This window comes from Castanea sativa, chromosome 1 (genome assembly GCF_040712315.1).
Source record: "Castanea sativa cultivar Marrone di Chiusa Pesio chromosome 1, ASM4071231v1".
Classification (NCBI taxonomy): Eukaryota; Viridiplantae; Streptophyta; class Magnoliopsida; order Fagales; family Fagaceae; genus Castanea; species Castanea sativa.
This window is the reverse complement of record NC_134013.1, coordinates 63014561-63027656: the sequence shown is the minus strand read 5'-3', so window position 1 is coordinate 63027656 and position 13096 is coordinate 63014561. Positions and strand designations below refer to the sequence as shown.

Sequence of the window (13096 nt, the reverse complement as noted above, 5' to 3'; positions counted from 1 at the left end):
TTTTTACACAAATTGTTTTACATACACCCTAAAATCAATCGAATTTTTTTTTTTTTCAGTTATTTTTAGGAGGATGCGTAAAACAATTTGTGAGTGATAAAAATATTCTTTTCAAAATGGTTGGTAAAGAGACATTTTCATAGGCGCTTCTACAAAGTACCGTTTAAAATGTAGAAATTGATTGTTTATTTATTTAATATTCTAAAGCTTTTATAGGAGCCGAGCGTAGGAACTTGGAACTTGGAAGTCCACCATGCAATAATGGAATATTATAATGTGGCTAAATCTTACTGGGTAGGCTGTCCTATAGGACTATGACTAAAACCCAATAACACGTTCAAATTAATAAGGTTTGGTTATTAAAATGTTGAATCCTTCGACGCTTAGACCAAGTAGGCTAAGCATGCATCTCTCTATGTTTCTTCCTTTCCTTATATATAACCGTCATCAACATTGAGCTGTAGCTACAGAGAAAGAGAGAGAGATACACACAACACAAGAGGTGATAAGAGAAAAGTTGAATATAGTTAAGCGAGGGAAATGGGGTTATGGAGAGGGATAGTGTTGTTACTAGCTTTTACGATCATAGGGAGAGGAGAGGGGCAACTAGTCGAAAATTTCTACAGGTCGAGCTGCCCAAACGTTGAGTCCATAGTGCAACAGGCAGTTTCTACAAAGTTTAGCCAGACTTTCACCACAATCCCTGCCACTCTTCGTCTATTCTTCCATGATTGCTTTGTTCAGGTATTGAGTTTCTGTCTCAGTTGTATTAACTTGTTAACAATTATTAGGTGTTTGATATTGATAATCTTGACTCCCGAGACAATAATGGTATCACCAATATGCATTCATAGGTGTCACTTGTCAGAGGGTCTTATTTGTTCATACAACAAGGAAGTTCTATATAGAAGGTGTAGTATGGTGATAATAAAAAAACAAAATTGCATTTTGCAGTAAATATGCAATACATGAGGCTCTGAATATACTGATTTTTTTATTATTAAAAAAATAAATTTATTTTATTTAATTATTAATGTAAACAGTCACAATTGGATGCTGTTGTATTCATGCACACCCTGGCAGAACAAAACTTTTGACTAACTAGGAGGTAACTTGAAATACTAAATCACATAATTCTCACTGGATAGCGACATGTAACATTTAAGTCTTCAACAACTATTTGTTTGATTGAGATCACAAGGACACAAATAATTACTAGATATATATATATATATATATCTAAGTAAAATGTTTGTGAGTTTCCTTGGATATAATTCTTCTAGATTTGTCAATGGTTTCTACTTTCTAGTGTCTACATGTGTTTTTCCATTCCACAGGTTTGAAACTTGTACTCTCTGTTTCTTTTCATTCGTGGAATTTATATATGGTCATTAAAGGGATAGTGAGAAATCGACGCATAAATATGCATAGCCTATCTAGAGAAAACTTAATTGACTAATTGTTCATTAGTGTGTATTTGGGGAATGATTATATGCTCTCTTCTTTTTTTTTTTTTTATGTATTGTTTCCGGGTTATTGGGTGGTGATTTACTTTGATACTAAATGTTACAAACTCATGGGTAGAACTCACCATTGAAAACCGGCTTTCAAGAGGAGGGTGTTCAAGAGCTTATAAAAACATAATTAAGCTTATAGTTAATTCATGTGAGACACTAGAATCATAACAGTTTTTTAACTTTTTGTCTTATATTATACAAATAAGCTATTGGAAATAATTTTTAAATGTATATGATAACAATTATAAATATGTTTAGGAAAAGTGTTATTAGGACATACATATGGTTCCAGAACCGTTTACAATTGGCTGTAATGATTCTCTATACTTTTTCATGGTAGGGATGTGATGCCTCAATCATGATAGCATCGCCAAATAATGATGCAGAAAAGGATGCCCCAGATAATACTTCCCTAGCAGGAGATGGGTTTGACACTGTCGTCAAGGCAAAACAAGCCGTGGAACAAGCCTGCCCTGGCAAAGTCTCATGTGCCGACATTTTAGCTATTGCTGCAAGAGATGTTGTTGTCCTGGTAAGACTGGTTTGGTTGCTTATTCAAAAATTTAGTACTTTAAAGCAAAGCTAACTACATTTATATCATACATAATTGAACTAATATATACAAAACTCTCAGGCTGGAGGCCCTTCATTCAATGTAGAACTTGGACGCCGCGATGGCCTTATTTCTCAGGCATCTTTGGTAACTGGTAATTTGCCAGAACCAACCTTTAATCTCAACCAGCTCAACACCATTTTTGCCAAAAACAATCTTAGTCAAAATGATATGATAGCATTGTCTGGAGCTCATACTGTAGGCTTCTCACACTGCAGTCGCTTTTCAGACCGCTTGTACTCATTTTCATCATCCTCTTCTGTCGACCCTTCTTTGAATTCTACTTATGCCCAGCAGTTGGAAGCAGCTTGTCCTCAAAATGTAGACCCCAGCATAGCTGTTGATCTTGATCCTGTAACCCCCCGAACTTTTGACAATGTGTACTACCAAAACTTGGTTGCAGGAAAGGGCTTGTTAACTTCCGATCAGGTGCTCTACACTGACCCAACATCTCAACCTACTATAGTTGATTTTGCAAACAATCCTGGTGATTTCAATGGAGCTTTTATCGCGGCAATGAAGAAGCTCGGTAGAGTTGGTGTTAAGACTGGTAAGGATGGAGAGATTAGGACAGACTGCACAGCATTCAATTCGTGAAGATAGGATATATCCTAGCAACAATTAGAGGTTCTAGTGAGGAAAATATGATCATTGTGACATAATACCCTCCGAAGAACAGAAGAAGTAAAACTATAATCACAAAATTGATTACTATATTAGGTAGCGATTGCTGCACTTGTATTATTATTCATTTAATTAGAATAAGTCGGTTGGGTTGTAACATATATTCAATAATAATGTGTTCCATTATTTAATTCTCGGTTATAAAATTTCTTCCAATAAGAGTGTTCATTAAGCTGGTAATAGATGCCTTACAATTTATTTATTGAGTTGTTGAAGTAGTACCAATTGCATTATTTATTTATTTTAAATTAGTTTGTCAACTTTTTATGAGTTTTTTTTTTTTTTGGGTGTAGGAAGAAGATATTTCATTAAAACAGAGCAATACAAATTCAATACATCAGATCAGTTTGGACTAATGATTTGTAGCCTTCTGGCCCAAATAATTTAATTAGTTTTTAATTGGACATTTTTCTTCAAATACATTTTGTATAAATATGAGCACTAATTATAGAATCCCATTATAAAGATATGATAGAAATAATATACAAGAAAGATGCATGCCTTGACCTCATTCTGTGAAATCTTGGCTATAAACCCAATCCAAGATAATAAATAAATAAATCAAAGATAAAAATATACTTTTGGTCCTTACATTTTAAATTTATTCTCATTTTGGTCACTAAATTGATAAATCAGAAAATTGGTTTCATTTTAGTCCCTGCCGTTAACCTATTAACAAAAAAGTCTGACATGGCAGGCAGAGGGTCTTATTTTGCATTATAAATACCGACGTGGCAAATAAAACAATAATAAAATAGTTTAGTTGGCATTTTTTAAATGACACATCAACATTTTAATTTTTTTTAAATGCCGTGTCAGAAAATTAAAAATAAAATTTTGAATTTATAATTTTTTAAAATTTAATTAAATTAATTTCTTAAATCTTAAAATCAGATATTTGTATCTGGGTTGAGACGAGAGAGAGAGAGAGAGAGAGAGAGGGCCTGAGATGCGGCCGGCAGTGATCAGGTGGTTCGGCTTTGGCTTCAACTTCTCCCTCTTCGACTTCTCTTCGAGTGGTTCGGCTTTGGCTTGAAGATCATCACTGATGCCGAAATCTTCATCCATCAGAGGAGGTAGGTTCAGATCAAATGGCTAGACCCTTGTTGCTATGGCAATCATCGGATGCAACAGGGTTCATGATCTTGACCCTTGTAATCGGATTCGAAACGACCCTGGGCTCACTACAATGCTTGAGGTCGAGGGTTTTTCTGGGAGCAGAGCTCGGAGAAGGCGTAGATGCACCATGGAGATTGAGGGTTCAGAGGAGGAAGCAGTGGTAAAGAAGGTTTATGGTGGTTGTGGTGGTGCCGGCGAGTGTGGGGTTCTGGGAGACTGGGTTTGAGTTCGTGTGGTTCATGGAGTACGAGAGGAACGAGTGTTTGATTTGATTTGGGAGTGGGATCGGTGGCTTGTGTTGCCATTTGATTTTCCACATCTAGGATTGAGGTTGAAGAGGACATTAAGGAATAGGAATTTGATCATGTGAAATTTAATGGGTTTATGGGTTTGCTGGAGATGGATTGGTTACTGTGTTTATGGGTTTATTTCTTGGGTTGATTTATGGTTTGGTTTGGTTTCTTGCTTCTTATTTTCCTGGATTTGATGGAGATTAAATTAGGTTGTTGGATTTTGATTTGGAGCCTACTAAAGATTGGTTTGGTTGCTGAGTTTGTTTCTTGGATTTGGGAAGAGCATGAACAAGTTCCAATATTCTTACGAAAAAAATAGTGAAAAGTAACCAAAATAAATAAATTTAATTGCAATTTTTAATTAAATTAGATTTAAGGTTTTTTTTTAATTTAATTTTTTTCTTTAATTTTCTGACGTGGCTTTTAAAAAAAATTAAAACTGATGTGTCATTTATAAAATGCCAACTAAAATATTTTATTATAATTTTATTTGCCATGTCAGCATTTATTGTGAAAATAGGATACTTCATTTGTCACGTAAGATTTTACTGTTAGTGATTTGGTAGGCGCAAAATCAGTTCAGGACCTAAAAGAAAATAGACGGGAAAATGTAAAAATCAAAGGTGTACTTAAAAAAAATATATATATATATATATAGACACACACACAAGGGTCCAATAAGAGTCCAAACGGTGAAGCGAGGAAACAATGTGGACCATGAGCCCATTTATCATGTAATTGAAATTAGATTGTGAGCCCATTTCCTAGAGGTGAAAACAATTGTGGACCATGAGCCCAACTAGAAAAGTATAAAGAATATTGGGCAAAGGCTCATCCCATGTGGTTGGATACAAGTTTGGGCCTCATTTGAGTTGTAGTTCAAATTATCTTGAACCAAAAGCTTAACCCATGTGGTTGGATACAAGTTCAAATGAAATTACACCACATGGCATGAGAAAAAAATAGCCTCAACACAAGCCCCTTGAAAGCAATGGTAAAGAACAGAAACCAAGAACATACTGGGCAAGCATGTTTTATTCATTTGTGAGGCATAGTGGACAAAACTGGCAGTGATTCTAACAACTTCAAGCCAATTAGGTTATGCTTGGTAACAGTTTTTGTTTTCTATTTTCAAAAACTTGTTTTTGGGAATATAAAGAAAAAACAATTAGACCAGAGAAGATGCCTGAGAAAATTGATCCCCAATTCTGCTGCTGGTAATGGTGTTGATGAGCTTGCTTCTCTGCTTCACAGTCATATATACCGCTAGCAATTAGACTAGAGAAGACTAAAGAACCTACAGGGTTTGCTTGTGTGAGGAAATTGTACAAAGCCCCGAATTTTTTCAAACCAAACAACTCGGAGGCAGCAGCTGGCATAATCGCCCAATGAGCCCCATAACCAAGTCCAAACAACAGCGTACCAATGTACATTTCCCCAGGCCACCCCATTGCAAAGAAAATATGACCAATTGCCATAATGAATTGTGCCATAGCCATTGCCACCGATCTTGGATAAGCATAGTCACTATTGAATAAAATCACATAGGTGAGGGGGAAAAACCTTGTAAGGCAATCTAAAGAAGAAGAAGAAGATACTAATGAAGATGAAACGCACCATATCATTTAAACTTCAAGTTCAATACGCAGCGTTTTGGAGCATCATTTAATGTTTAAGTTTAAACGCATCATTTTATTGTTTAGTTGGTTTAATTTTCTGTTTAGCACGTGTGATTGTTAGTTAATATGTTATAATAAATTTCCTGATTTTACGCTTAGCCTTTGATTAGTATATAAATAGATCTGTGGCTCCACAATGTATTCAATAACTCATTTTCTATGAAAAGATCTTTTTCTTCAGATTTCCTTCTAGAGTTTTCTTTTCATGGTATCGGAGCTGTGCTTCCATGGCTTCCACTAGCTCAGCTTCATCTTCTACCTCAACCACAGCCACAATGACAAATCCACTCACACAGATCAATCCCTCACTGCTTCTACTATCAAATATGTCTTCAATGGTGACAGTCAAGCTAGATTACTCCAACTATATCATCTGGAAACACCAGATTGAGGTAATCCTAGAAACCTACTCAATAATTGATGCAATTGATGAGAATGTTGTGGCACCAGAACAGTTTCTGAAAGATTCCTCTAGGAATGTTACTACTGAGATCAATCCAGCTTTTCTAAGTTGGAAGAATCGTGAGTAGACATTGTTCACATTTCTTAACTCAAGACTTTCTCCTTCTGTTCTAGCTCTCACTGTTGGGCAGAAATCAAGCAGATGAGTGTGGAAAGTCTTGGAAAAGCGTTTTGCTTCAGTGTCTAGGTCTAGTGTAAGAAGTCTCAAGAATGAATTGAACTCTGTAAAGAAAAGCACAAATTCAATTGATGTGTATTTTCAGAGAATTAAGCAAAATCCAAGACAAATTGGCTGCTGTGTTAGTCATACTTGATGATGAAGAACTTCTTCGTGTTGCACTTGATGGTTTGCCATCAAAATATGCTTCTTTCAGTTCTGCTATAAGGACTAGGAGTGATGTTCTCATAGTGGAAGAGCGTAACACTTCTTAATGCAGAAGAGAGAGCAATTAAGAAGAGATCTGGTTTTGTTGATGCTAATAATATGGCAATGGCTGCAAATTTCCAATCTCAAGGGTTTGGTAGAGGCAAAGGCAAAAATAATAATCAAAGAGGCCGTGGTGGTAGAGTTTTCAATGGTGGTAATCATAATACTAGTCTTGCTACTTTCAGTGGTGGGAATGTGTCTCAGTTTCATCAATCCTATCAGGCTAGACCTCTAGGAGTTCAGGGGCAATCAAGTCAAAATGGAGGATTTTAGGGTCAATCAAGTCGGAATCAAAGACCACAGTGCCAGATTTGTGGAAAGAGTGGCCATACAGCTCTTGACTGCTACCATAGGATGGATTTTTCTTTCCAAGGAAGACATGCTCCATAAAAACTAGTAGTAATGGTAGCTAATTCATCTCAAATTCATGGGGCTAATGGTTGGCTTACAAATACTGGTTGTTCAGATCATGTGACGCCCGATCTAGCCAATCTTTCACTTCAACAGCAGCCTACTTCTGATTCAGAAACTATTACTATAGGTAATGGTCAAGAGCTTCCTGTTACCCACATTGGTAGTGGTGAGTTGTGTACCTCCTCTCATAATTTTAGGCTTAATGATATACTTAGAGTTCCTGATCTTGCATTGAACTTACTTTCTGTTCATAAACTTTGCTTGCAAAACAATGCTTGTTGTTATTTTGATGCCTATAGTTTTTCCATTCAGGATATACCTTTGGGGAAGATCCTCTATGAAGGATTGAGTAAAGATGGTGTCTACCCTATTCCATCATCTTCTCTTTCCTCTCTCAATCCTACTGCTTACACTGCATCCCAGATTTCCAACTCATCACAGCCTTCTGATCTATCATCTGGTAGTTCTACTCAAATTTTGCTTTGACATCAAAGACTTGGACATCCAAGTGCAAAGCTTCTTCATTTTGCTCTTCATTATGTTCATCCAAAGTTTACTTTCTATAATGTTGATGTATGTTGTTCATCTTGTAAATTCTATATAAGTGCTAAGATGCATAAACTTCCTTTGAACAAACATGAAATGCAATCAACTTCTATGCTTCAAATTGTGCATTCTGATGTGTGGGGTCAGGCACCCATCTCTTCCTTATTTGGTTTTAATTACTATGCTATTTTCATTGATGACTTTACACATTTTACATGGTTCTTTCTTCTTAAACAAAAGAGTGAGTTGTTTTCAGTGTTGAAACATTTTAAGAATCTTGTTGAGAATCAGTACTTCTCCAAAATTAAGGTTCTTAGATCAGATAAAGGTGGTGAGTATGTTAATTCTCAATTTCACGATTTTTGTTCTGAACATAATATTCTTCATCAAACTTCTTGTCCACACACTCTTCCACAGAATGGTGTCTTTGAAAGGAAGCATAGGCACATTGTAGAAACAAGTCTAACCATGTTGTATCAGTCTCATCTTCCACTCAACTACTGGTCCTATGCCTTTTCCACGGCTTCTTTTCTCATAAATAGACTTCCCTATTCTGTTTTGGGTTTTATCTCTCCTTGGGAAAAGATAAATTCTGTTCCTCCACCTCTTTCAGCCCTTAAGACATTTGGTTATGCTTGTTACCCTTATCTTAGACCCTACAATAAGCATAAGCTTCAACCTAGATCAGTGGAGTGTGTGTTTCTTGGTTATCCTCCTCTCTCTAAAGGTTATTTGTGTTTGGATCCTAATACTAATACTATGTATACTACCTGCTATACTTTATTTGATAAGAATGTTTTTCCTTTTGCCCAAAGGTCTAATCTCACTAATCCACATATTCCTTTCTCTAATTCTCTTATTGATTTTGCTTGGTTTCTATCCACACCTGCAAATACTAATTCTAATCTTGCATCTTCTTCTTCTCAACATCAGTCTATTGATAAGTTTCTTTCTTTCCCATCTGTTGTTCCCTCTTCTGATTCTACTTATTGTCTGCCTAGTTCATCTATCTCAGTTGCTCCATCCATTCCTAGTGCTCCTATTTCTGAATCCTCTTATTCTTTATCTCCTATACTTGATCCTAATGCTTCTATCCCACCTGTTAATCATCACCCAATGATTACAAGGTCAAAACTTGGTATTCTTAAGCCTAAAGTTCTAAGAATTGGTAATGATTATACCTACCAAGAAACTTCTACTTACAATGTTGCTATTAAATACCCTCAATGGGTTGCTATATGGACTCAGAGTTTCAGTCTCTCCTCAGACAGAATACTTGGTCCCTTGTTCCTCCACCTGCTGACAAGAACATAGTTACTTTTAAATGGGTTTTTAAGCTGAAAAGGCACAGTGATGGGACTATTGCAAGGTATAAAGCTAGATTAGTGGCTTCGGGTTACCTCCAACAGTATGGTTTGGATTATGAGGAGACCTTTAACCTTGTTGTGAAACCAACTACTGTGAGATTGCTTCTTGCTTTGGCAGTTAACTATGGTTGGGATCTTAAACAATTGGATGTAAGCAATGCCTTCTTTCATGGTTTGCTTAAAGAAGAAGTGTATATGGCTCAACCTCAAGGTTATGTGGATCGTTCCTGTCCAAATCATGTTTGTCTTTTGTATAAGCCTTTATATGGTTTGAAATAGGCTCTTTGGGCCTGGTTTGAGAGATTTAGTACTCAATTAGTTCAAGTTGGATTTGTGGCTTCAGGTGCTGATGGTAATTTGTTTATTTACAATCATGATTCTCATTTGGTTTTCCTTCTACTCTATGTAGATGATATCATTACCCCTCCTCTATTTCCTCTCTGATTCACTCCTTGAGCCAAGAATATGATCTTAAAGATTTGGGCAGATTACATTACTTCTTGGGACTTCGAATCAACTACACTTCTAATGGTTTGTTTGTCCATCAATCCAAATATGCTTTGGATCTTCTTCACAAGTTCTCCATGTCAAAATGCAAGCCTTGCAAGACTCCCTGCTCTCCCAATGCTCATTTTGTGCCTCATAATAGTCCCTTGCTGCCTGATCCTACCTTGTATAGAAGCATGGTTGGTGCTCTACAATACCTCACTTTTACAAGGCCTGATTTGTCATTTGCTGTTCAACAGGCTTGTCAGTTTATGGCTACTCCCACTTCTAATCATCTTTAAGCTGCTAAGAGGATTTTGAGATATCTTCAAGGGACTGTTCATCAAGGCTTGTCTTTTACACCAGGTCCTCTTGTTCTATCTGCTTATAGTGATGCAGATTGGGCTGGTGATCCTTTAAACTAGAAATCCAACTCTGGTATTTTGGTGTTTCTTGGACATTCCCCTATGACATGGTTTGCTAAGAAGCAGCCTATAGTGTCTTGTTCTTCATCTGAGGCTAAGTATAGGGCTTTAGCTTTTACTGCTGCAGAGCTTTGTTGGATCAAAATGCTTCTTAAGGACTTGGGGGTTTTTCTTCGTGCTACTCCTATTCTTTGGTGTGATAACGTGTCTACTCTTGCCATTGCCTCAAACCCTGTGTTCCATGCTCGTACTAAACACATTGAAGTTGGCTATCATTTTGTTAGGGAACGTGTTCTTAGACATGATCTTCAAGTTAAATTTGTTGCTTCTCAGGATCAGTTGGCAGACCTCTTGACTAAGGGTCTTTCTTCTCCTCGATTTCATCTGTTGTGTTCCAAACTCATGTGGTCTCCTCCCCTGAGTTTAAGGGGGGATGTAAGGTAGTCTGAAGAAGAAGATACTAATGAAGATGAAACACACCATATCATTTAAACTTCAAGTTCAATACGAAGCGTTTTGGAGCATCATTTAATGTTTAAGTTTAAATGCATCATTTTACTGTTCAATTGGTTTAATTTTCTGTTTAGCACGTGTGATTGTTAGTTAATCTGTTATAACAGATTTCTTGATTCTACGCTAGCCTTTGATTAGTATATAAACAGACCTGTGTCTCCACAATGTATTCAATTACTCATTTTCTATGAAAAGATCTTTTTCTTTAGATTTCCTTCTAGAGTTTTCTTTTCAAAACTCAAAATCAAAATTAAAGCTTAATAAACATTCAAGAGAAAATGAGATCAACTCGTACCTCACAATAAGCTCAGAGAAGTAACCACCACCAATTTGACCTAAAAAGTTCCAAATGCTGATCAGTAAAGGATTATCAGCTTCACTTGCTTGTGCTCTGCACAACTCACAGCTCATCCTTTAGAGCTCATGGGACTCACTTCACACATACAGTTTAAGCGAACTGATAAATTACTTTTAAAACTAAATTCCATAGCTCTTAGATCAAGATAAACATAAAATAAAATTATATAAGTTTGATGGAGATAAATAAGAACTCAGAATCCTTTGCTTGGTCAATCTGTAAGCGTTTCTCTTTAACTAATGCTATGTTTGAAAGTTTTGAGAGAGAAGAGAGTAGAGGAGAGTAGAGAGAATGAGAGTAATGGAGAAGAGAGTAGAAGAGAATGATTATCCTTCACCTTGTTTGGATGTTTTTAAAATTAAGTAAGAGAGAAGAGAATAATTGTCATTTCATTTGTAAGTAAGGGCAGATTTGGTAATTTATTTGGTCAAGCATTTTTATGCTCCACTCTCCTTCCAAATCTCTCTAATTTGGGGGAATTAAAAATGAGGGGTTAGAGTAGTTCAAACCCCTCCAAAGCCCTCCAAATTCCTTCCCCGCAATCCTTAAAAAATATCAAAACAAGGTAATTTAATTACTCTCCATTCCTCTACTCTACTCCCCCTCTTTCTCCCAACATCCAAACATAGCATAAATCTTATGTCCTTCTATTTGGTTGGGAAGAGACAGAGAAAAGAAACTTCCCTCTTCTATCACCAAATAAAGCAAGCTATTTCTTGAAGATCATCCGTAAAAAAAGATTCTGGTGAAATACATAGCCAAATAGTAAAGCATATCACTGAAGTATCCAATTCTCAATCATGGCCTTGTATATGTAGTTAACCAACAAAAGAAATACTGGAGTAAAATAACCATCTTGCAAGAAGCAGGACCGACCTTTAAGAAGATATATACTAGAGACCAAGTGTTACAAAAGTTCAATTTAATATTTAGCATGAGAACTAGTTTTTTTTTTTTTTTTTGAATATGAGAACAACTAGTTGGACAATATGATCTGATGGAAAGAACAAATTTCTGATTCAGCAACAATGTTAGAAATCTATATATAATGCACTTAAGGGGCAACATACAAGTCAGACCAAACAATTTGGACCTGCATCTCATAGGTTCTTAACAAGAAGATAAAAACAAAAGAAGACTGTTGCCTTTGGTGCGGACACCAAATATGCCAATTGTACCCGATTGATTCTAATTAATCCTAATTAATGTTGTTTGATGCTGAGCACTTTTAGCATGTAATTAATGCTAATTTATTCTGTGATCATTTAGGTTTGGATTTATTTTTATTTGCTTTTATTTTCGTATTTAATGTAATAGATTCCTTCCAAATAAAACAGAATCACATGAAAGTTTCAACCAAATTTGAAGAATTTGTGGCACAAATTGTGTCCCTCCACTTATTCGCATCCCAATATCATATTAAATACCTTGAATTGCCATTTACCCTTCCAGCTATTGTTGTCTCTTGTTGCCATGTGCACACTGCACAGACGTACATTCTAGGAAATTCTATATGTTGATTATTAGTCGAGTTTAAATATTGGGTGTCTCGGTAGGCCCACCCCCGGACAAAGAAAAAAAAAAAATTCTAAGTTATCTAATTTAGGATGAATTGAATAGTTCTCATTTCTCAGAAGTCAGAATTACGGTTAATAAGGCACAGTTTGTGTTCGTGTTTATGGTATGCTAATATTTAAAGAACCTATTCCTCTATGTAGCCATTGATGAACCGGTGACCTTATTAGTTAAAAAAAAAAAAAAATCTGCAATTTTAATTGCGGGGTGAAATATGTAATATGTGATGGAGTCAAAATTTGACTTGAGGGAGGACAAAATTTATAATTGACACATATTTCCACCAAGATCTACAAGTATATGTAACTACACATATATTATGGCATAATTTGTGTTTGTGTTCACACACATCTATACATACAATTGATTCTCAAAAAAAAAAAAAAAACATCTATACATACAATTAAAGTCAAAGTCCGAAGAAAATCCAATTAAATTTTAAATTGAATTTCAATTGTTGTTTAATTTTGCATTATATGTTCTATTTAATGTCGTGCAAAAGACGAATAATCTAATATAAATAAACCCAATAAACTTAAAAAAGAAAAAGAAAAAAGAGTAAACTCGTGTATATCAAAAATAAGAGAGAGAGAGAGAGAGAGAGAGAGAGAGTAAAAC

The 13096-nt window shown here is 35.7% G+C and overlaps 1 protein-coding gene across 1 annotated transcript; it reads left to right on the top strand.

Moving 5' to 3' along the window:
- The first annotated feature begins 394 nt into the window (after nucleotides 1-394).
- On the top strand, nucleotides 395-3008 carry LOC142641969 (peroxidase 51-like). Its single transcript, XM_075816299.1, has 3 exons — nucleotides 395-744; nucleotides 1858-2049; nucleotides 2152-3008. Exons 1-3 carry the CDS (start codon nucleotides 541-543, stop codon nucleotides 2725-2727), a joined length of 972 nt encoding a protein of 323 aa, XP_075672414.1. The 5' UTR covers nucleotides 395-540; the 3' UTR covers nucleotides 2728-3008.
- Nucleotides 3009-13096: the final 10088 nt, after the last annotated feature.